This window comes from Phoca vitulina, unplaced genomic scaffold, assembly GCF_004348235.1.
Source record: "Phoca vitulina isolate PV1807 unplaced genomic scaffold, GSC_HSeal_1.0 scaffold45, whole genome shotgun sequence".
NCBI lineage: Eukaryota > Metazoa > Chordata > Mammalia > Carnivora > Phocidae > Phoca > Phoca vitulina.
Window position 1 is genome coordinate 10737263 of NW_022589748.1, and position 19824 is coordinate 10757086.

The window sequence follows — 19824 nt, forward strand, 5'->3', positions numbered from 1 at the left end:
TGTGAATGCCAGGGACAGGATGGTGAGTGGGCTGGGGGCGGACTGAAGGAGGGAAGAAGGAACAGGGTATTTTTGCATTTTGACATTACAAAAGTGCCGATTAGATTGTCAGCGACTGGCCGGCAGCATCTGTTTGGGTTCGGAGTTGGCAGGCGAGGCCGAGCTGGGCGGAGGGAGGGGCGGCGGCGGGCTGGGGGGGGGGGAGGGGGGCGGTGCCTCCGCCCGGAGAAGGGCTATCCCCTTTAAGAGCTCCGCCCAAAGGGGCGCTGCCACCCCTAAGGAGGCGGGCAGACGCCGCTTCTCATTCATTGTCTTGACAAGAGCATCCTCAGCGGGCTGTCTCTGGCTCCGCCGGCTCCTTCCTCCTCCTCCTCCTCCTCTCCCTCCTCCATTTGGGGGGTCACCCATCTCTCAGCAGCAGGTAAGCCTGGGTCCCCGGGGCAAGGGACCGGGCATCGCTGCCCTGGGCCACCTGTGGGGCAGGCGTGAGCTCGGCGGAAGCCGGCCGTGGGGGCGGACGGGCTGTCAGCGCGCCGCTGGGACAGGGGACAGAACCGTCCGCGCCGCGCGTGCAGGGGACTCGCCCGGGGGGGGGGGGTTGTGCGTGGGAGGGTCCATCTGCGTGTCCCGGGGCGCTGTGCACAGGCCAGGGTGAGGGACCACCGCAGCCAAGATGGAGGTGGGGGAGCCGGGGGCCTGGCTCGCGCCAGAATGGGCGTCGGGGTGGGGGTGGGAGTGGGGGCAGGGTGGGGTGAGCCGAGCAGCTGCCCTGAGCTTGGAGACAGGAAGGGGTTGAGAGCAAAACAAGAAAAGACCAAGTTCCCCTTTCCGCGGTTTCTGAGCCTGATACCTGCAGTGGGGGAGGAGGCAGGGTGGGGCGATGGCTTCCTGTCCCCCAACCTCGGCTTTGGGGCTCCCCTCGCCCCAGGCCCAGCTTTCTCACTTGGGACTGATCCCCCTGCCCCTGGACTGCTTCTCCACCTGCTCCTCACCTGCTTTCTGGGCAGGTGGACCCGGAGCCTCCTGAAGCCTCACAGGGCAGGCTGGGGAGGGGTGGGGGTGGGGTGGGGGTGGGGGGCTGGGGGGGCAGCGAGAAGGACCAGGGCCAAAGGTAGTCTAAGGGGCGAAGCTGGAGAGGTGGGATAGAGGCCTGGGAGGGTGCCCTCTGAGCGGGCCGCATGGCCCCTACACGGCGCAGGAAGGGGATGCACTTGGGTGTCAGGATGGGGCCTGGAGCCTGGGCAGCCGGAGGCAATCCCCGCAGTTTCAATCGCTCTCCACCCAGCCAGATGGGGGAAACCATCCTCGGGGACCCCAGAGAAGTCAGCGCCATCTCTCCCCTCCCGTGCATAGTTCCAGAGCAGGTGGAGATGGCACTTAAGGGCACCTGCTTAGGCAGACTCGAGAGGCAGAGGTGTGGGGAGGAGAGAGTGGGACCCAAGCCATCTGCCTGTTTCTGGAGCCCAGAGACCTGCCTCCTGGGCAGGCCCACATGCTGCTTCCCTCTGGATGCCCAGCCCTGTGCAGAAGGTGAGGGAGGGCCCCTGCCTTCAGGACGCTCCCCATGTGGGTGTGAGGGATGTGAAGTGTGGTTGCTGTGCCTGAGCGAACCCACCCTCCAGGCTGTCGCCACCGAGGCCCCCAGAGGGTGGGAGTGTGAGCCATTGGAGAGGAGGGGCCGAGCCTGGCAGCAGTCGACAGATGGGTCTTGGTGCTACCCCACACCGGGCTCTGCCCTAGAGGCCGAGGGTACAGACGCGAGGCCCGGGGTGGGCAGAGAAGGTGGGCCTTGCGGGTTGGCCAGGAGTGAGAAGGGGTGAGGAGGGCGAGCAAGAGGGACACAGGATGGCAGTTCCGGATGAGGGGGCAGGGAGCCCAGGGAGCCCAGGGAGCTGGTACTGGGGAAGTTAGCTGAGACCTTTAACACCAGCTGAGGGGGTGTCCTGGGGGACACTCTAAGGTCAGAGTCGACCGCAGGGAGAAAAGTCCTCAAATCCACGTGTCCCCCCAGGATGAGCCGGCAGGTGGTCCGCTCCAGCAAGTTCCGCCACGTGTTTGGACAGCCAGCCAAGGCCGACCAGTGCTATGAGGACGTGCGCGTCTCACAGACCACCTGGGACAGTGGCTTCTGTGCTGTCAACCCCAAATTCGTGGCCCTGATCTGCGAGGCCAGTGGGGGAGGGGCCTTCCTGGTGCTGCCCCTGGGCAAGGTGAGCCCCTAGAGCCCTTGGGGCAGCGGTCTTCCAGTTGAGGGGGCCTCTGGTCCTCCAGTGGCCCCGCGGGGGTCCTGATTAGGTGACTGTCACCAAGCCTTCTTGGGCTGCAGCGCTGTCAGCTGTAAAACTGAGCTGGGCCACATGAGCCTTCCGCCTCCTCCAGCTCCTACGTGCAGTGGTCTCGTGGAAACTGAAGCTCAGGTGACACCAGAAAGGTCACACAGCGAGTCCTGCAGACCCGGGGCCTCATCCCCTCCGGAGCACAGAGAGGGCTCCATGGGGTCCGGGCAGACCCAGCGGTGCTCTCAGGGTGGGAGGGGCTCTGGGCCTGGGCCCCCCCCATCTCAGCCCCAGAGAGCCCCCCCCCAGCCGCCGGCTGCAGGCAGGGAGGATGTAAGAGGCCCTCTCCCCTCCCCCAGACCTGCCTCCCCTCTGCTCCTGCTCGCACCCCCCCTTCCGCTCTGCTGACCCCCACCCCCAGCACACTCCTGTGCTCTTGGGGGGTGAGACAGGAAGGGGAGATGGGCCCTAAGTTGTTACCTTAAAAGGGCCGATGGAAGCCAAGAGAAGAGGAAGTGGTTGTGGGGCGAGAGCTGGGCTCGCTCTTCACACAGGAAGCCCTGCGGCAGCAGCTGTCCCCGGAAGCGATCATTTCCAAACCTCTGCTCCTGCCTGGGGCCAGTTAGGACAGACTTCCCTGGTCCCTATCCTGTTGGAAGCACCCCTGCCCATCCCCACACTTCCCTGGGGAACCCTAATCTGAATACAACCTCTCCTGCCCAGGGCCTTGGCCTCTCATCCCCAGGAAAGCCTCCGTTGGGGAGGCTGGGGTGGGAGTGCCGGCCCCCGGGCATTGGTGAGAGGGGGGTGGGGGCAGAGATGTCATGACCTTGGTCAGGGTCTGCCAGTGAGGCAGGACCAGGGCCCAGTGCGCCCCCTGGTACCCAGCCCCGCAGCCCCGTCCTGCATGACCTGTGGCCAGTCCTTCCGAGATGCCCAGACACTTCTGGGTCTGGGGCAGAGGACCAAACCCTCCCGCCCTAGGCCCCCGGCTCCACCTTGCAGGGACCCCGCTGCCTTCCTCTCTGTGCCTCGCTGAAGGGGGGGGGGGCTGGATCAGGTTGGGAGAGCAGAAGTCCCTCCCTCAGAGGCCCTGCTGTGCCCCCTAGACTGGACGTGTGGACAAGAACGTGCCCACGGTCTGTGGCCACACAGCCCCCGTGCTGGACATCGCCTGGTGCCCGCACAATGATCACGTCATTGCCAGTGGCTCTGAGGACTGCACAGTCATGGTGAGTGGCGGGGGAGGGGGCACGAGGGCCGGGGGAGCTCCAGCACTGGGCCTGCCGTGGGGAGCCCCCAAGTCTCACTGGCCCCTTCTCTGCAGGTGTGGGAGATCCCTGACGGGGGCCTGACGCTGCCCCTGCGGGAGCCCGTCGTCACCCTGGAGGGCCACACCAAGCGCGTGGGCATTGTGGTGTGGCACCCCACAGCCCAGAACGTGCTGCTCAGTGCAGGTACCTGGGGGAGGGGTGGGGGGAGAGGGGAGAGGGGAGAGGGGTAGGCCGGTCGCCAGACAGCAAGGGAGGGAGGCTCAGGGCTTCTAACACTGGGGCTATCACCCAGGTTGTGACAACGTGATCCTGGTGTGGGACGTGGGCACTGGGGCGGCCGTGCTGACGCTCGGCTCCGACGTGCACCCGGACACCATCTACAGCGTGGACTGGAGCCGAGACGGCGCCCTCATCTGCACCTCCTGCCGGGACAAGCGCGTGCGCATCATCGAGCCCCGCAAAGGCACCATCGTCACTGTGAGTGGCCCCGAATCATGACCCTTGACCCTCGGAACTTTGCCCTCCCACGCACCATCAGCCGGGTCCCTGGATGCCACCCGTCGCCCTCGGCTGGAGCCTGGTGCTTAGGATGTGTGTGTGGGTACCTGACTGGCCACCTCCCTTTCCTTCCAGGAGAAGGACCGTCCCCATGAGGGGACCCGGCCTGTGCGCGCAGTCTTTGTATCTGATGGAAAGATCCTGACCACAGGCTTCAGCCGCATGAGTGAACGGCAGGTGGCGCTGTGGGACACGGTGAGTGCCGGGTAGGGGGAGCAGAGATGGGCTTAGTCCCTGCCCTGCCACTTGCCCGATCACAGAGAGCCACAGGCCTCAGTTTACCCTCTGTGGGATGGGGGTCTCCACTGGCTGTTCTGTGAGGGCCCTCCCCGAGTCCCCGCCCAGTAGGCTCTTGCCAGGCCCGACGTGGCCCAGCTCATTGTTCCCTGTCTCCCCAATCCCTGCAGAAGCACCTGGAGGAGCCGCTGTCCCTGCAGGAACTGGACACCAGCAGCGGCGTCCTGCTGCCCTTCTTCGACCCCGACACCAACATAGTCTACCTCTGTGGCAAGGTGTCCCAGTCGGGCAGGGGCTCGCGGGCAGGAGGTGGGGCGGGGGGAGGGCTTGGAGAGGACCCGGCTGCAGGACCGTGTGGTGCTGATCCCCGCATCTGCACCCACCGCCTGCAGGGTGACAGCTCTATCCGGTACTTCGAGATCACTTCCGAGGCCCCCTTCCTGCACTATCTCTCCATGTTCAGTTCCAAGGAGTCCCAGCGGGGCATGGGCTACATGCCCAAACGTGGCCTGGAGGTGAACAAGTGTGAGATTGCCAGGTGACTGCCCCCTGCCCCTGACCTGAGCATGCTCCCTGGGCAGCGCTGACCCCAGGCGGACCTTCGGTTCCGGCCCAACCATGCCACGGGCGTTGCTCACCTTCTTATTTCCACAGATTCTACAAGCTGCACGAGCGGAGGTGCGAGCCCATTGCCATGACAGTGCCTAGAAAGGTGATGCTCCCATGTCCCTTCCAGGGCCCCGGGCAAAGCACTGGCCTTGCACAGTTGCAGGGTGGTGGTGTGGCCCGAGCACTCTCTTAACCAGCCTTGGCCTTGCCCACAGTCGGACCTGTTCCAGGAGGACCTTTACCCACCCACTGCAGGGCCCGATGCCGCCCTCACGGCCGAGGAGTGGCTGGGGGGCCGGGATGCCGGGCCCCTCCTCATTTCCCTCAAGGACGGCTACGTGCCTCCAAAGAGCCGCGAGCTGAGAGTCAACCGGGGCCTGGACACCGGGCGCAGGAAGACAGCACCGGAGGCCAGCGGGACGCCCAGCTCGGTGAGAAGTGGATGGGAATCTGGGAGTCAGGACGGGAAGACGCGTAGGGCGGGGGCTGCTACGGATGTGGTCTTGTCCCACCGGAAGGAGGCCGGTGTTTGGGCCATCCTACACTCACGTTGGGGATCCTCTGCAGGGGGAGCAACCCTCTGGGGGCCACGAGCGAGGAATCCCGAGGCCTCAGAAAGCAGGTTTCGGGTTTCTTGGCCTGCAGCTGTCTGGGCAGCAGCTGAGAGACAGAAGGGCCAGCCCCGGAGCTCTTGGCAGGGTGGAGGGGGGAGGCCGGGGTGAGGGGAGCCCAGGATGGAGCTGGGACTAATGCCGCACTGGACCCCCCAGGACGCCGTATCCCGGCTGGAGGAGGAGATGAGGAAGCTCCAGGCCACGGTGCGGGAGCTCCAGCAGCGCCTGGATCGGCTGGAGGAGACAGTCCAGGCCAAGTAGAGGACCTTCGGGCCTCAGCTGGGGTCACAGCCTCACCTCCCTCCCTCCCGCCATTCGCACCCTTCTCCTCAGGCCACGATGGCAGATAAAAAATAATAATAAAATGGCTTTATTTTCTGGTACCTCTGACTCCGATGGCCACCTGGATGCTGGGTCTGTTGAACTGCCCTGCCCTCGAGCTGCCCCCTCGGTTGCCTTGATGAGATTGGCCCACAGCAGGAGTTGGGGGGACACCTCCGGGCACCCCAGGCCACAAGGACAGGCCGCGGTGGGGGGGAGCCGCCCCATGCTCGCGTTGGTTGAGCTGGCAGGGTCTGAGCTATGCAAGGCCCTTGCCTGGGGCCTCAAAAATTCCCAATGACTCAGAATTTGCCTTTCCTGGTCAACCACAGGTCGCTGCGTGCGACTGCTGTCACTGTTGCTGGTGGGGACATAACTCACGTAACACGAAGGCGGCCCTTACGGGACACGTTTCAAATTGCAAGCCCAAGGGAGCAAAATCAGGGGATCTTTTGTGAGGGCAAAGCTTAGAACCGAACCCTGGTTTACAGGCGAGGACACGGAAGCACAGAGCAGGAGAGGGGCCCGCGGGAGGCAGACCTTGACTCATGAGCCGTCCCCCCTTCTGGTTCCCAGTCTTCCTGCCGTGTTGCTGCCTCTCAGTCCCTCACTCTGGGACCCTCCCCAGACCGAAGAGCCCAGTCAGGCCCTGTCAAGTGGGGGCTTAGATGTGGGTGTCTGATGCCCAACTCTGTGGGGCTAGGGCTGGGTGGGCTGGGTGTCCTGGCCACAGCAGAGCTCACCTCATACCACACAGGGACCACAGCAAGGACTAAGTGCCTCATTCACCACCCCTGACTTCCGCACACGGGGGAAAAACATCTGCTTAGAGAGGCAGCTGCATGGACGTCCCTGTCGGCCCATCTGAGTCTCAATCTCTACGCAAGCCATGTGACCCTGGGCCAGTCACTTCTCTCCAGGCCTCAGGTGCTCTATAAAATGGGGAGGGATAGCATCGCAGTTCTGTGAACACAGTGGGTGGATCCAATCAGGGGTGTGATAAAGAGAGAAGCAGAAAATCTGGAATGTGGGCCTCTTAAAGCAACATTCCTTCCCTGAGCCTCTCCTGCACAGCGGTGGTGACGTGGCCTCCTAGTGAAGTCGTACTTGAGTACACTCAGTCACTGGCTCTCCTCCTGGCCCAAGGGAACCGAGGAAAGTTCAGGAAAGGATCCCAGGAACCCAGAAGGGTTAATCTGTCATCACCATGACTTCCAGCTTCACTAGCCCATTCTCCCTCTGACAGGAACAAGAGGGAGGGAGGAAGTGGGATGGTTATTTAGGGACCAAGAAACTGGCCCTGAAAAGGGGAGCAGAGTGGAGGGATGGTTGAAGATGGCAATCCTTCACCCCCAAAGAGCCCTGGCCCCATCTGGGTCACCTGCTACCCTCCTGGGTCCCAGGGACCGCATCTGGGCCAGGCCTTACCAATCTTGGCACCTGTTTAACATCGATACTACAAGTATCATGTGCCCCAATTCTATGGCCCAGGTGGCCTTATTTTCCTGCTTTAACCCTATCCCTATCTCCTGCCCGCAGCTCCATTCCTGAAACTCTCATGGTCTCCCCAGGGGCAACTGTGGCCACATGAAGCCCTGGGCTAACAGGCCACTGGATCTTCCCCAGTGAACCAGACAACAGCAGCATTCCAGGTGCCGCGGCATCCCTGCCGGGGTATCGCCTCCCCTGAGACCCCGAGGGGCCGGCTAACCTGCAGGGAAGTGTGGGATCCTCTATTATGCCTCTGACATTAGAGTGATGTTGGGGAGTGGGGGAAGTCTGTTAAATTGGCCAGCACCCTGAAACCCTGGGTACTTTTCCATCTGTGCATCTTGAAAACCGGCAGAAGGCAGGACCCCCGGGTAACGGCCAATGAATAGCAGCAGTGTTCCCAGGGTTCAACCAAGAATTACGGAGAAGATCAGTGCTGCCTGCCCTGGAAGAGGCTTTAAGGATAGAACTTTCATTTTATAAGCGGAGACACGGAGGCCTGTGTGTGAAGGACTTGTCCAAGGTAAGACAATGCAGAGTGGCAGGGCAGGGAGAAACCAGGCTCTGGACTCAAGCTCAGCATCCCTCCCACACACAACACACTTGACACAGAAGCTGGCCCTGATTCATAATTTAATGGCTGTGCAGGCCTCGGTCTCTTATTTCTGCTGCTCACGGGCCCACTGCTCTGGGGTCAGGGTTTTCTGCTCAAAGGCATGAATGTGCAGAAGCTCTTCCGCTAGGCACGTGTTCACCAGCCTGGGGGAGAGATGGGGTTACGAAATGGAAGGCCGGGGCCTGAGTCGTGGCCTCCGAAGGTAGGGTGACCCAGGAGACTCCCCAGGTTGTGTCCCCGGGACTTGGGAACCAAAGAGGCAGAGGGCCTAAGTCTCAATACAGGGGCCACGAAGGCGGGATCCTTGGGGCCGTGGTTCACGGTGTAGGGCCCCACCGGCGGGGGTGAGGGAGTTAGGTTTTGGGGAGTGGCCTGGGTTGGGGTCCCAGCGCTGGGATCGCGCCGAGCGAGGTACTCCCGAGGCCTCACCGGTGTCTCTGAAGCAGTGGCTTCCCCTCGAACTTGGCCGACACCACCAGGACTCGGAAGCTGGACGCGCAACGGTTGGGAGTCGTGTCCTCGACTTCCTACGGGGCAGAACGGTGGGGAGAGTGTGAAATCCGCCCCTCAGGCGCGCTTTCCCCCTCGCTGGGAGAATCCAGGCCGCTCAACGCACCACATGCTCTGCCTCCAGGTCCCGCTGCAGCTTCTCCCGGAGGTACTCGGCGCTGAGTTCCATTGCGGCGGCCCAGAAGGGGCGGCAGCCCAGCCGGGATGGAACCCCAGCTCCGACCCCAGCCACACTGCTTCCGCCCTTACTGACGCCACTTCCGCTGAGGCCTCTACTTCCGCCCTAAGGCGTCCGTAAACCCGGCACTTCCGCCCTCACGCAAGCCCAGCTTTCTAACTGTCCTGGGCTTCCGCGCTTACCATCGGCCAGCCAATCAGAATCTGCTCAAGGACGGATTCGGGCGCTAATAGGTGTCCGCCGCCTGCATCGCAGCCTGGGTTCTGTGGGCCGGTTTGGACACCCTACTCCAGCCAGGAGAGGGTGCGCGAACCTGCATTTGCTGCGGCCTCTAGGGTACCTCGGGATCGCCCCCAAACGCTTTTTCCGAGACAAGCATCTTGCGGCCCTGGCAACTCAGCCCTCCCTGAGGTCACAGGTCGCAGCAATCAACCCACAAGTCCCGATGGGCCCTGCGGGGGACGCGGCGAGGCCCGGGCGCTTCTTCGGCGTCTACCTGCTCTACTGCCTGAACCCTCGGCACCGGGGTCGCGTCTACGTGGGGTTCACCGTCAACCCTGCTCGTCGGGTCCAGCAGCACAACGGGGGCCGCAAAAAAGGCGGGGCCTGGCGGACCAGCGGACGCGGGCCCTGGTAAGAGGGAGCGGATTTCTGTCTGGAGGAGGGCTTCAAGGAGGAGGCGGGGCTCGGAGGAGGAGAGCCCTGCCGAGAGGGGCAGGGCCAGGCCAGTGGGCGGAGCCCGTGTGGTGGTCGATAACAGGGCCGGGGGGCGGGGTCCTGGCGACGGGGGCGGGCCTATCACAGGGGAGGTGCGTGGTGGTGGTGGGGGAGGTGCGTGGTGGTGGGGGCGGTGCGTGGTGGGGGGGGCGGTGCGAGGTGGGGGGGGGGCGGAGCCCTGTGAAACTCAGCTGTGGGATGAAGGAAGGGGTTGGGTAGGAAGGGGACTGATGATCTAGGCTTGGTCCCGTGACAGCGGGCTGATGAACAAGGCGGGGTTTGGTAAAGAGAGAGCCTGCAAGGGGGAGGAACTGAGGAGGGCAGTTAAGTACCTGTGCTGGAGGCGGGGCCTGAGGTTGGCAGGTGCGAAGGGACGTACCTCCACGAGGGGGGCGGAGCCTCGCGGACGAGGTTTGAAGCCGGGCGTGAGAACTCCACTCCCGGGTGGGACTGGGGTCGAACCATGGCGAGCGGATTCGGCTTGACACCGGTTCGGGCGGGCTCTCACGGGCCCCGTGCTCGTTCTCGTCCCCAGGGAGATGGTGCTTATCGTGCACGGCTTCCCTTCCGCCGTGGCTGCCCTTAGGGTAAGAAAGGAGACGGGGGGGGGCGGTGGGAGGACGGGCTGGGGCTTGGGGCCTAACCGGGCGGCCCTGAAGCCCCTACTGCCCTACCGCAGTTCGAGTGGGCCTGGCAGCACCCGCACGCCTCGCGCCGTCTGGCGCACGTGGGCCCGCGCCTGCGCAGCGAGGCCTCCTTCGCTTTCCACCTGCGCGTGCTGGCGCACATGCTGCGCGCGCCGCCCTGGGCGCGCCTCCCGCTCACCGTGCGCTGGCTGCGCGCCGACTTCCGACGTGAGCTGTGCCCGCCGCCGCCGCCGCACATGCCGCTGGCCTTCGGGCCTCCGCCGCCCCGCGCCTCGGCCTCGAGGCGCCGAGCCGACCCCTTAGCTGACCCGGAGTCCGAGCCCGACCAAGACGCCGAGGCCTGCTGCGCCCTGTGCGCGCGCTCCTTCCAGGTGAGCCGCCCTACCTCGTCTCCAGGTCGCTGCAAGCCAGGGGTCCAACGACTTGGGATGCAGCTGTTTATTGAAGGATCGGGCGGCCCACTGACACCCTTTGCCCTCATCACTAAAATGGGGATGATAGTACTGGCTGCCATTCCTCGAAACCGGTACCCTCCTGCTCAGGGCCTTTACCCTTCCCCTTTGACTGGAAGGTTCCTCCCTAGACCTTTCATTTCAGTCTTTATAAAATGCCACCTTCTCCTTCTCTGCGAGGTCTTCCTTGTCTCTCCCATCTAAGACTGCAGTTCTTGGGGCGCCTGGGTGGCTCAGTCGTTAAGCGTCTGCCTTCGGCTCAGGTCATGGTCCCAGGGTCCTGGGATCGAGCCCCGCACTGGGCTCCCTGCTCAGCGGGAGGCCTGCTTCTCCCTCTCCCTCTCCCCCTGCTTGTGTTCCCTCTCTCGCTGTGTCTCTCTGTCAAATAAATAAATAAAATTGTTAAAAAAATAAAACTGCAGTTCTTTCTTGTACACTCCCCTGCCTTTTTTTCCCCCTTAAAGCCTAAACACTTATTGTGTAACATAGTGGGTGTTTTATCTTATTGTCAGTTTCTCCCCTGCCCCAATACAAGGCAGTTCTTGTTCACTGCTGTAGAAAAGCGTCTGGCAAACAGCAGGTAGCCAATAAATATTTAACAAATTAGCTGAGCCTGATGGGCCTGACTTCTGAGCTCTCAGGAAATGTAAATTGAGTACTTGCCATTCAGAGATTAAGTGACCTGCCTGAGATCACTTAGCCTGTAAGAACTATAGGTCTGGCTGCAGGGGCCAATGCTGTTTATATAATCACTGCTAATGCTCAGGGGAAATTGGCAAGCTTAGTCCCTGTGGGCAAGTATTGTAACCTCTCCATGCCTCAGTTTCATCTATAAAACGCAAATAATAGTATATGCCTCATAGCGTTGTTTAATGTGAAGCCTCTGGAACAGTGTCTGGTCAATAGAAGTTCTGAGTGTTAGCTACATCATTCCTCCTGGTTTTCTCTCTTACCTGCCTGCCACTTCTGACAGGATGAAGAGGGCCCCCTGTGCTGCCCCCACCCTGGCTGCCACCTAAGAGCCCACGTGATCTGCCTAGCAGAGGAGTTCCTGCAAGAGGAGCCAGGGCAGCTTCTGCCCCTAGAGGGCCAGTGCCCGGGGTGAGTCCAACAGCCCCGCCCCAGCGTGGTCGAGCTCTGGGAGGATGGTGCCGGTTGTCCAAGTCCAGGCCCCGGGGCAGCTGAGTCCTTATCTTGGCACCCAGGGCCTAGCCTGCAGGAGGCTTGTGATCCTGACTGTCTCCTACCAACTGCACCCCTTGGTAGCTGTAAGAACTCACTGCTGTGGGGAGACCTGATCTGGCTGTGCCAGATGGGAGCCGAGGAGGAAGAGGAGGACTTGGAATTAGAAGAGGTGAGACGTGGCTTTGGCCCCAGCCTCCCTACCCCACCCCACACCCGAGGCTGCCTTTGACCAGTCCTCTTGTCTCCACAGGAACACTGGACAGACATGCTGGAGACCTGATCCTCAGCGCCCCCAACCCTCTGCCTCCCCTGTGGGTCTGGGCACTTTTTATTTGAGTACAATAAAGAGTCTGAGTTAAGGGAACTTTCTGGTGTTTGCTGGGGCGGGGGTGGGGGGGTGGGGGACAGCGCTGGAGCTAGGAAACAGAGGCCCTGCCAGTCACTGGGGCCTGAGAAGAGCAGAGTGGGAGGGGACCGCTCACTCACCTGGACCAGGCTCTCCTCTTCCTGGAGGCCCATGTGCCTCAGCTTTCCCCTGCATGCTTCTGACGTCACACAATTCTTTGAGTGCTTGGGAGACTCACACCCTTGACTCAGAGCCCATCCAAATCCAGTGCCCAGCTTGACTTTGGACTTTAATCCAAACAGTAAGGACAGAGGCCAAAAGTGGGATGGGTGGGGGGATATGCTACCCTACGGGGCTCTGTGGCTCTCTAAGCCCCAACTCCTTCTTGTCTCTGTTTGGGAGCCCCTTTAAACCCAGTGAAAGAAAAGCACCTTGTGGGGGCCATGGTTCTGTCACCAATCATGAATGAGTCTCCATGAAATCCTCGGGAGCTGGACTCACTGCCAGGGTTAGGAGACTCTGCGTTCTTGCTGTTTTGTCTCCCTGCTGCCTCAGAAAGCCTGCACCGCCTCTGCTCCGCCCCAACCCCAATCAACCAGCCCCCCCCCCCCCCCATTGCTCTGTACTGGCCTTGTCAGAGGTCAGACTAGCAGTTCTGGAATGCCTGCGCTGCTAGAACACCAGTGGGGGCCGCTCTCAGCCTGAACCTCTGGCATCTTCAAGACTGGCCTGGAGCCGCAGGAAGGTGAGTGGCCCTGCTCACAAGAGTGCCACCTTTCCTCTCCACTCTGCCCCCTCTAAACTGGCTGGCTCCATCAGAACAAGCTGTCAGGGGTGCCCGGGGGGCTCAGTCAGTTAAGCATCTGCCTTTGGCTCTGGTCAGGATCCCGGGGTCCTGGGATGGAGCCCCGCGTTGGGCTCCCTGCCCAGCAGAGAGCCTGCTTCTCCCTCTCCCTCTGCTGCTCCCCCTGCTTGTTCTCTCTGTGTCAAGTAAATAAATAAAATTAAAAAAAAGAACAAGCTGTCAGTTGGCCTGCCGCGCAGGGGTGGAGTTCAGAGGGCAGGTCAGGAGCAAAGATTACAGCTCCAAACCCCCCCCCCCCCTTCGAATAAAAGTGAAAACTTACTGGGCTCTTTTGTCTAGTTTCAGTCTTCCCTTTAATTTCTACACACCAAACCCACATCTTGGGTTTTCAGGCCAGTCTAAGCTTGGCTCCTGCTGGGGTGCTAAGGAGGGGAGCATAGGCGGGTCCTCCCACTCTAAATTCCACCCTTTCCTTCCTGGAGGCTGGCTCCAGATCCCTCCCACTTTGGGTTTAAAAACCCTTCAGCTCCAGAGCAGTTCTGCACTCACCACACAGCACCCAGTAAGCCACAGCACGAAGCAGTCACAAGACCAAGATCCAGAGAGGTGTGGTGAGTGCCCGGGTGGGGTGGGCTGGGCAGGGCTAGCCCCTCTCTCTCTGCTGCTGCCGCAGTGGCATCCTTGCCCTTTCCCTCTGGATGGTCCATTTCAATCAGCCAACCACAACCCCGGCTGAAACCCCCTTCCCTCTTCCATGGACCCGCCGCTTTTGCTCATCCGCATACCAGACTCTGGCCCCCCAGACAAGCTCAAGTTTTTCAGCTGGCTGTGTTTATCCCTGAGCCAAGACAGAGTGCAGTTTGGCAAGTGGGATCACAGGCCCCGCCGGCCTTTGAAATGTTGCCATGCGTGAGGGGCCCAGGTTGCTCAAAGGGACGGCAGGGAGAGCAGGGAGAGCAGGCCGGTGCAGTAGCCCGGGGGCTGCCGCAGAAGTAGTGGGAGGAGGAGAACTGGCAGGCGCCAGAGTAGTAGTGCTCACAGGCACACTGGAGTCTCCCGGAGCTTCCAAGAAAACCGGGATTGGGCCCCAGAGAGTGATTTAATTGGTTTGGGGTGTGGCCTCAGGCTCGGGGATTTTAATAAGCCCTGCAGGTAAAGCAAAGGTGCAGCCCGCGCCCTGACCCACTGCATGAGCGTTCCGTCTGGGTTTGAAGCCCAGCTCCCACCACCCACTAGCTTTGTGAGCAGGGGCAAGTCAGCCGCAGTCCCTCATCTTAAAGCAAGATTTCAACAGATGGCATGTTGTGATGTTGTTAAGGCAAGTTGGCCGCACTCCGGCCCTTGACGCCGCAGCATGGAGCTCATCCAGGACACCTCGCGCCCGCCCCTGAAGTATGTGAAGGGGATCCCTCTCGTCAAGTACTTTGCAGAGGCACTGGGGTCACTGCAGGACTTCCAAGCCCAGCCTGATGACCTGCTTATCAGTACCTACCCCAAATCTGGTAGGTGATGAGGGCCATCCACCCCTCTCCTGGGCCACAGTCCCCTACGTTGGACCAGCAAGGGGCTGCCCTCAGCCCTGCTCACCGACCCTTTCCCTGCTCTCCAGGCACCACCTGGGTGAGTGAGATCCTGGACATGATCTACCAAGGCGGTGATGTACAGAAGTGTCAAAGGGCCCCCATCTTCATCCGGGTACCCTTCCTTGAGTTCAAGGTTCCAGGGGTTCCCACAGGTGTGTAGTGGGGCTCTGGGGACCAGTGGAGCAGAGGGAGGGGGCAGGACTGGGCTCCAGCTCAGCAGACTTTCCCTACCCCATGGCATAGGTTTGGAGGTTCTGAAAGATACACCAGCTCCACGACTCATCAAGACACACCTGCCCTTGGCTCTGCTCCCCCAGACCTTGCTGGATCAGAAGGTCAAGGTGAATGGCAGAGGAAGCCAGGGAACGAGGCTGCTGGGGCCATCCCAGCTTTGGCCCTATCTGCTGGGAAGGTCTCATCTTAGGGGAGGAGGCGGTCTGCTTCATCCTGTTGTGGGGGTCAGTGAAAAGGAGACTCCCCTGGGGAGAGCTGAGAAAGGCAGTCTTCTCTGCAGGCCTCCCCAGGCCCGTGGAGGAGGGGGCTGGTGAGAATCTGGCACAGCTTGTTCCCAATCTGGGTATGGCAGCACTGAGGGGGATTAGGTTAGCATAAGTATGGTTCCAGGGACCACAAGCAAGTCAGCCTCTAAGCTTACTACTCCCTTGGCCAGACCAAGAGCTAACTTCCCTTGCAGGGATGCTGTGAAGGGTGGAACCACCTTGGCTCACTGTGTGGTGATGATGCTTGGGTGTGTGTGGGGGTCATCTGTCCCTCCAGGTGGTCTACATGGCCCGCAATGCAAAGGATGTGGCTGTCTCCTATTACCACTTCTACCGCATGGCCAAGGTGCACCCAGACCCTGACACCTGGGACAACTTCCTGGAGAAGTTCATGGCTGGGGAAGGTGGGACCTGAATCTGGAGGAAGGAGCGGGGCGGAGCTGAGCGGCAGCCAGCCCAAACTAATACCAGCCCGTGTGTCCATGTCTCTGCCCCTCTCCCCAGTGTCCTATGGGTCCTGGTATCAGCACGTGCGGGAGTGGTGGGAGCTGAGTCACACCCACCCCATTCTCTATCTCTTCTACGAGGACATGAAAGAGGTGAGGCCGCCTGCTGCTGCTTCCCTCCAGGTCATCCGTGGAGAAGCAGGAACCTGCCAGGGACCTGCCAAGGCCCTCTTGGCCGCCTGCCCTCTGGCAGCCCCACACCAGTCCCCCGGGTCCCCCAGCCCGCCTTCCTGCCCGGGACTTGGAGCCGCAGCGTCACCCGGGCAGCAAGGCCATATAGCTCTGATCTCAGACCCCAGCGACACAGAGCCATCCGCCAGCATTCTCTGTTGCTCTCCCTGCCGCCACAGTTACGAAAGAGGACCGTCCCTGCGCTCACCCGTCAGGACCCAAACAAGAGCTTATTTCAGGGTCACAGGGCAGGGGCAACTAATGTGCCCCAGGGAAAGAGGACCCAAGTCAAGGAGGTGGGGCTGAGAGGTCTCTAGGCGGAAGTGGCCAGACCCCGAGGAGTTAGGGGGGCCCTCCCTTTTGTTTGCTCAGTGAGCAATCCCAACCTCCACTGAAGAGCCCCTCTGCTGCTCCAGAATCCCAAAAGGGAGATTCAGAAGATCCTGAAGTTTGTGGGGCGTTCCCTGCCAGAGGAGACCGTGGATCTCATCGTCCAGCACACGTCTTTCAATGAGATGAAGAACAACTCCAAGACTAACTACAGCACCATACCCCTTCACGTCATGGACCACAGCATTTCGGCCTTCATGAGGAAAGGTGAGTGCCCGTGCAGGACAGGCATCTGGGGAGGCAAGCGTGGACGCGGAGGCGAGAGCTGGCCTGAGCCACCCCGGGCCTGCTCTGTGGCTGGGGCCTGCAGCCGTCCTCCCCTCTGTCCACAGGCATCTCGGGGGACTGGAAGACCACCTTCACTGTGGCCCAGAACGAGCGCTTTGACGCCGACTATGCCAAGAAGATGGAGGGCTACGGCCTCCGCTTCGTCACCCAGCTGTGAGTGGTGCTCCCTGGGAGGCACGCCGAAGACCCCACTGCGGTGACCTGCCCCCAGCCTCAAAAATAAAATTCCATGTGTATTACACCGAGAGCCTTTAATGCAGGCAAAGAGCAAACGTGAGCTAAAAGGAAATGCCCACTGGGACCAAATGAAGCCATCTCGACCCTGCGGCCTCCAATTCCCGAACCTGCCCCGTTATGGGGAAGGGGAGAAGGGCCTGGAAAAACAAAACCAAGGAGACGCGGGCAAAGGGAAACAATATTTATTTGCCACAAAACCTTTTGTTGCATTCCCCTGTGAGGGTGGCAGGAGACTGTGAGTCTGCCAGCCCACTTCACTTTTTCTTGGGCTCCTTACAAGCCACCACGTACCTCTGGGCCACATTGAGGGGAGGGGAGTAACCATCTGCATAGGAGGTGTCTTCAAACAGGACTGAATAGTCATCCTGGGGCTGGGACAGGGGGAAGACAGGAGGGGCTGGTCAGAAACCCCAGGCAAGACCCCCAGCCCAGACTGATGGGAAACCTCTGGTCCACGGGTTCCCAGCCTCTCCTGTCCCCATCTTCACTCTGAACCTAGTCCTTGCTACGGCAGAGCCCTTTTCTCAGCAACGAAGGGCCAGGGCACAAAGAGCAGGGAGGAGGGAGACTTGCTGTCTATGTGGGGGGATTCTACATGGAGGATCTGGTGCCTTTTGGGGACCCTGTGTTAAGGGGATCAAGAAAAACGCAGAGAGCAGCAGGCAGGGCTCCTGGAGGAAGAGGGGAGAACAGCCTTGAAGCTGCCATCAGGTAATGGGTCACCAGCATGAGGGAGCATAGCCTCACATGAAGAAAGGGCAGTGGTGCGACAGTCAAGGTTGGAGGACAGGCCCTGGGTGTGGTGCTGCCCATCTCAGTGCAAAAGTGAGGTGAGACCAGAGGGTACATCGGTCCCATTCCATGTGGGGCTGGCTAGAACTCTGAAGGTTGGAGAGGGAGTTGGCTGGCACTGCCCAAGGGGACGTGGCTGGAGGGCACCTACAGGGCAGAGTGTAAGCAAGAGAGAGAGAGCAACACGTAGGACTCTCCTAGCTCAGAGAGGCTAGAAGATGAGGATAGGAGGGGAAGGAAGGGGAAGGTGACCCCATGACCCATCCGCTCAGCCCAGTGCTGGCGTCATGGTCTGTCTCTCCCATGGGGGCTGCCTTACCCGTTGTGGGGGCGTGTGGATCAGGGCACGGTAGAAGCACGTGGTCTGGGGATACAGGGCCAGCACGAGCTGCTCCTTCTGAAATAAGGCTTCAGGATCCGTCTCCGGGTTGGCTTTCCACTGGGGCAGTGGGATGATGCGCCGCCGGCTCAGGGTATGTCTCCTGGAAGGGGGGCTCAGGTCAACCCATGCCAGGTAGGGGGCTCCTTTCCAGCTGCTTCCATGGTCCCTCCCTGACCAGCACACTCACTCTTTGCCTTCTTCATCAATGTCATCTACCTCATACCTGGAGAACAAGGAGAAAACGGTGGATGCAGGGAGGTGCACGGTCCAAATCAGGGAGCGACGAGGAAGGGCGGGGTGGGGTGTGGGGAGGGGAAGCAGCCCAGGGAGCCTGAGTCACACACCGTCCCCGTCTCCACAGGCACCCTGGGAGGCTCTTCTCCCAGCCTGCAGACGGGGGTGAGGGGCGGCCGGCGCAGGTGTAACGGGAGAGCGGACCGAGGGCTGGGTGTCCACTCACTTGTTGGTGGCATGGCTGTAACTGACCACCTCGGCCAGGATCCACTGCTCATCCCCATCCACAGCCTTTACCCGGGCGGCCACCTTGTCTCCAGGTTTGGCCACGTAGTCCCCAGAGGCTGGAATGGCCCCGCAGAGGGGTGGGGGCCTGAGGGTTGGAATAAGGTGTTAGTCCCAGCCCTTCCCTCTTGGCAGCTCCCCCCACCCCGGGCCTGCCCTCACTTGTCACCAGGCTTCCCGATCCACAGGGGCAGGGTCATGGCGGACTGCTGCAGCAGGGTCATCAGCACCCCCCTGCGCATGGTCTTCCGAGGGGGTTCCGAGTCATTGTACAGGCCCGCAATCTTGGCCGCTGTGGGAAGGAAGCGCGCCCCTGAGGCACCAGGGACAGGGCACTGGTGCACAGTCAGTGGAGCTTGGCCTGGAGCCCACCTCCTGAGTGACCACCAAGGGCCCAGTGTGACCCCTGCCCTCCCACCAGATGCCCGCGGTGAGAGTCCCGGGCTGCTCTCACAGAGGGCACCGACGGCAAAAGAAGGGTTCCGAGGTGCTGGTCACATCCGTTGGTTGGGTTAGCCAAAATTTCAGAGAGCTGTCTGTAGGCTTATGGGTACTTTTCTACTAGGAGTATATGCTGTCATTCAACAAAAAAAACCTAAAAACTGTCAAACGTGGACAGACTCCTGACCTCCTCAGGCATGGCTCAACACACCCAGTCAACATCGTGCAAACCCAACTGGCGGTGGGACATGTCTGATGGGCAAGCTGTCTGCCCACTGAGGGCTCACTGAAGGGGTAAGAGATGGAAGAGCCACGGCAGTCTGCAGGGATTCGGAAGCCAACACCCTGTGTAAACTCCACCTGAAGGATGGCTCTCCCAAAGCAGCCGGTGCTTCCCACAGCAAGAGGTGGGGGTGGGGGGTAGCGGGAAGGAGGCAACTGCCCCAGGCACAGGGGGAGAGAAGCATGAGGGGGCGGGGTGAAATCTTCCAGGTCTGCACAGGGACACTGGGAGCCCCTGCCTCTGAGCGCTGGCCAGGACCTCCACTCCCTCCCAGACCCAGGCTGTCCACATGCGCGCCCCCGTCAGAAGTCCATGGAACGAGCACACCGGGCTGTGGCGACAGGCCCCCCACCCCTGTAGGGAGCCACGAATGCTGGTCTCAGGAAGCCTCACTCGACCTGGTCAAGAAGCGCCAAGGTGGTCTCCAACTCACCAATCCGCCTTTCTTCCAACAGGGACTTGATTTCCGCTATCTTATCTAGAGCTTTCCGGAGTATGCTGAGGGTGGGGAGAAGGGAGAAGAGGTCTGGATGAAGCACAAAGCACAGACTTCCTTTTCTGCTTACAGCAGGCTGGGTAACTCAGACCAGCCCTACTGCCGAAAACTATAAGCCCTGTTTTTTTTCTTTCTTTCCTTTCTTTCTATCTATCTATCTAATCTATCTATCTATCTAATCTATCTATCTATCTAGGATATTTATTTATGATTTTATTTTTAAGTAATCTCTACACCCAATGTGGGACTCGAACCCACAACGCCAAGATCAAGCGTTGCATGCTCTACTGACTGAGCCCGCCAGGCGCTCCTGTGTTTACATTTTATTTTTTTAAAGATTTTATTTATTTATTGACAGAGAGACACAGCGAGAGAGGGAACACAGCAGGGGGAGTGGAAG

The 19824-nt window shown here is 60.8% G+C and overlaps 5 protein-coding genes across 14 annotated transcripts in view; 3 read left to right on the forward strand and 2 right to left on the reverse strand.

The window, feature by feature from the left end:
* Positions 1-299: 299 nt before the first annotated feature.
* Positions 300-5942, forward strand: CORO1A (coronin 1A). The gene is made up of 11 exons (XM_032430775.1): positions 300-421; positions 2012-2210; positions 3386-3508; positions 3604-3733; positions 3843-4027; positions 4184-4303; positions 4516-4620; positions 4738-4883; positions 5000-5057; positions 5170-5385; positions 5725-5942. The coding sequence occupies exons 2-11, from the start codon at positions 2013-2015 to the stop codon at positions 5827-5829; spliced, it is 1386 nt and encodes a 461-aa protein (XP_032286666.1). The 5' UTR covers positions 300-421; position 2012; the 3' UTR covers positions 5830-5942.
* Positions 5943-7976: 2034 nt separating this feature from the next.
* On the reverse strand, positions 7977-8867 carry BOLA2B (bolA family member 2B). Of its 2 annotated transcripts, none has more exons than XM_032431190.1 (3): positions 8613-8859; positions 8426-8485; positions 7977-8139 (listed from the first exon to the last, which is right to left on the reverse strand). In XM_032431190.1, the coding sequence occupies exons 1-3, from the start codon at positions 8673-8675 to the stop codon at positions 8089-8091; spliced, it is 174 nt and encodes a 57-aa protein (XP_032287081.1). In that variant the 5' UTR covers positions 8676-8859; the 3' UTR covers positions 7977-8088. The 2 variants fall into 2 exon arrangements, with proteins under 2 accessions (XP_032287081.1, XP_032287080.1); XM_032431189.1 differs by having other exon boundaries at positions 7997-8139; positions 8426-8523; positions 8613-8867.
* Positions 8868-9109: 242 nt separating this feature from the next.
* On the forward strand, positions 9110-12049 carry SLX1A (SLX1 homolog A, structure-specific endonuclease subunit). 4 transcript variants are annotated; one of them, XM_032431185.1, is made up of 6 exons: positions 9110-9317; positions 9937-9988; positions 10081-10419; positions 11474-11601; positions 11767-11854; positions 11936-12049. In XM_032431185.1, the coding sequence occupies exons 1-6, from the start codon at positions 9130-9132 to the stop codon at positions 11963-11965; spliced, it is 825 nt and encodes a 274-aa protein (XP_032287076.1). In that variant the 5' UTR covers positions 9110-9129; the 3' UTR covers positions 11966-12049. The 4 variants fall into 4 exon arrangements, with proteins under 4 accessions (XP_032287076.1, XP_032287077.1, XP_032287075.1 ...); XM_032431186.1 differs by lacking the exon at positions 11936-12049 and having other exon boundaries at positions 11706-11849; XM_032431184.1 differs by lacking the exons at positions 11474-11601; positions 11767-11854; positions 11936-12049 and having other exon boundaries at positions 10081-10756.
* Positions 12050-12685: 636 nt separating this feature from the next.
* LOC116648763 (sulfotransferase 1A1) lies at positions 12686-16510 on the forward strand. 4 transcript variants are annotated; one of them, XM_032431006.1, is made up of 9 exons: positions 12686-12776; positions 13319-13447; positions 14131-14338; positions 14446-14571; positions 14663-14760; positions 15197-15323; positions 15424-15518; positions 16013-16193; positions 16319-16510. In XM_032431006.1, exons 3-9 carry the CDS (start codon positions 14191-14193, stop codon positions 16429-16431), a joined length of 888 nt encoding a protein of 295 aa, XP_032286897.1. In that variant the 5' UTR covers positions 12686-12776; positions 13319-13447; positions 14131-14190; the 3' UTR covers positions 16432-16510. The 4 variants fall into 4 exon arrangements, with proteins under 4 accessions (XP_032286897.1, XP_032286895.1, XP_032286896.1 ...); XM_032431004.1 differs by having other exon boundaries at positions 14155-14338; XM_032431005.1 differs by having other exon boundaries at positions 13330-13447; positions 14155-14338.
* Positions 16511-16567: 57 nt separating this feature from the next.
* SGF29 (SAGA complex associated factor 29) overlaps positions 16568-19824 on the reverse strand; it is a 31308-nt gene continuing 28051 nt past the window's right edge. For all 3 annotated transcript variants that reach the window (XM_032431003.1, XM_032431000.1, XM_032431001.1), the window contains exons 5-10: positions 19362-19426; positions 18367-18496; positions 18146-18292; positions 17873-17908; positions 17623-17785; positions 16568-16882 (exon numbers count right to left, since the gene is read on the reverse strand). In XM_032431003.1, coding sequence (XP_032286894.1) covers positions 16766-16882; positions 17623-17785; positions 17873-17908; positions 18146-18292; positions 18367-18496; positions 19362-19426 — 658 coding nt within the window. In that variant the 3' untranslated portion in view covers positions 16568-16765. The remainder of the gene's footprint in view (positions 16883-17622; positions 17786-17872; positions 17909-18145; positions 18293-18366; positions 18497-19361; positions 19427-19824) is intronic.

Bases quoted from the DNA above. Each gene is read 5' to 3' on its own strand.
- BOLA2B (XM_032431189.1), bottom strand. From the start codon at position 8,675: ATGGAACTCAGCGCCGAGTACCTCCGGGAGAAGCTGCAGCGGGACCTG. The intron at 8,524-8,612 runs GTGCGTTGAGCG...TCTGCCCCGTAG, and splicing joins ACCTGGAGGCAGAGCATGTG to GAAGTCGAGGACACGACTCC. The intron at 8,140-8,425 runs GTGAGGCCTCGG...TCTCTCCCCCAG, and splicing joins CCACTGCTTCAGAGACACCG to GCTGGTGAACACGTGCCTAG.
- SLX1A (XM_032431184.1), top strand. From the start codon at position 9,130: ATGGGCCCTGCGGGGGACGCGGCGAGGCCCGGGCGCTTCTTCGGCGTC. The intron at 9,318-9,936 runs GTAAGAGGGAGC...TCTCGTCCCCAG, and splicing joins ACCAGCGGACGCGGGCCCTG to GGAGATGGTGCTTATCGTGC. The intron at 9,989-10,080 runs GTAAGAAAGGAG...GCCCTACCGCAG, and splicing joins CCGCCGTGGCTGCCCTTAGG to TTCGAGTGGGCCTGGCAGCA.
- CORO1A (XM_032430775.1), top strand. From the start codon at position 2,013: ATGAGCCGGCAGGTGGTCCGCTCCAGCAAGTTCCGCCACGTGTTTGGA. The intron at 2,211-3,385 runs GTGAGCCCCTAG...TGTGCCCCCTAG, and splicing joins TGGTGCTGCCCCTGGGCAAG to ACTGGACGTGTGGACAAGAA. The intron at 5,058-5,169 runs GTGATGCTCCCA...CCTTGCCCACAG, and splicing joins CCATGACAGTGCCTAGAAAG to TCGGACCTGTTCCAGGAGGA.
- LOC116648763 (XM_032431006.1), top strand. From the start codon at position 14,191: ATGGAGCTCATCCAGGACACCTCGCGCCCGCCCCTGAAGTATGTGAAG. The intron at 14,339-14,445 runs GTAGGTGATGAG...CCTGCTCTCCAG, and splicing joins CAGTACCTACCCCAAATCTG to GCACCACCTGGGTGAGTGAG. The intron at 15,324-15,423 runs GTGGGACCTGAA...CCCTCTCCCCAG, and splicing joins GAAGTTCATGGCTGGGGAAG to TGTCCTATGGGTCCTGGTAT.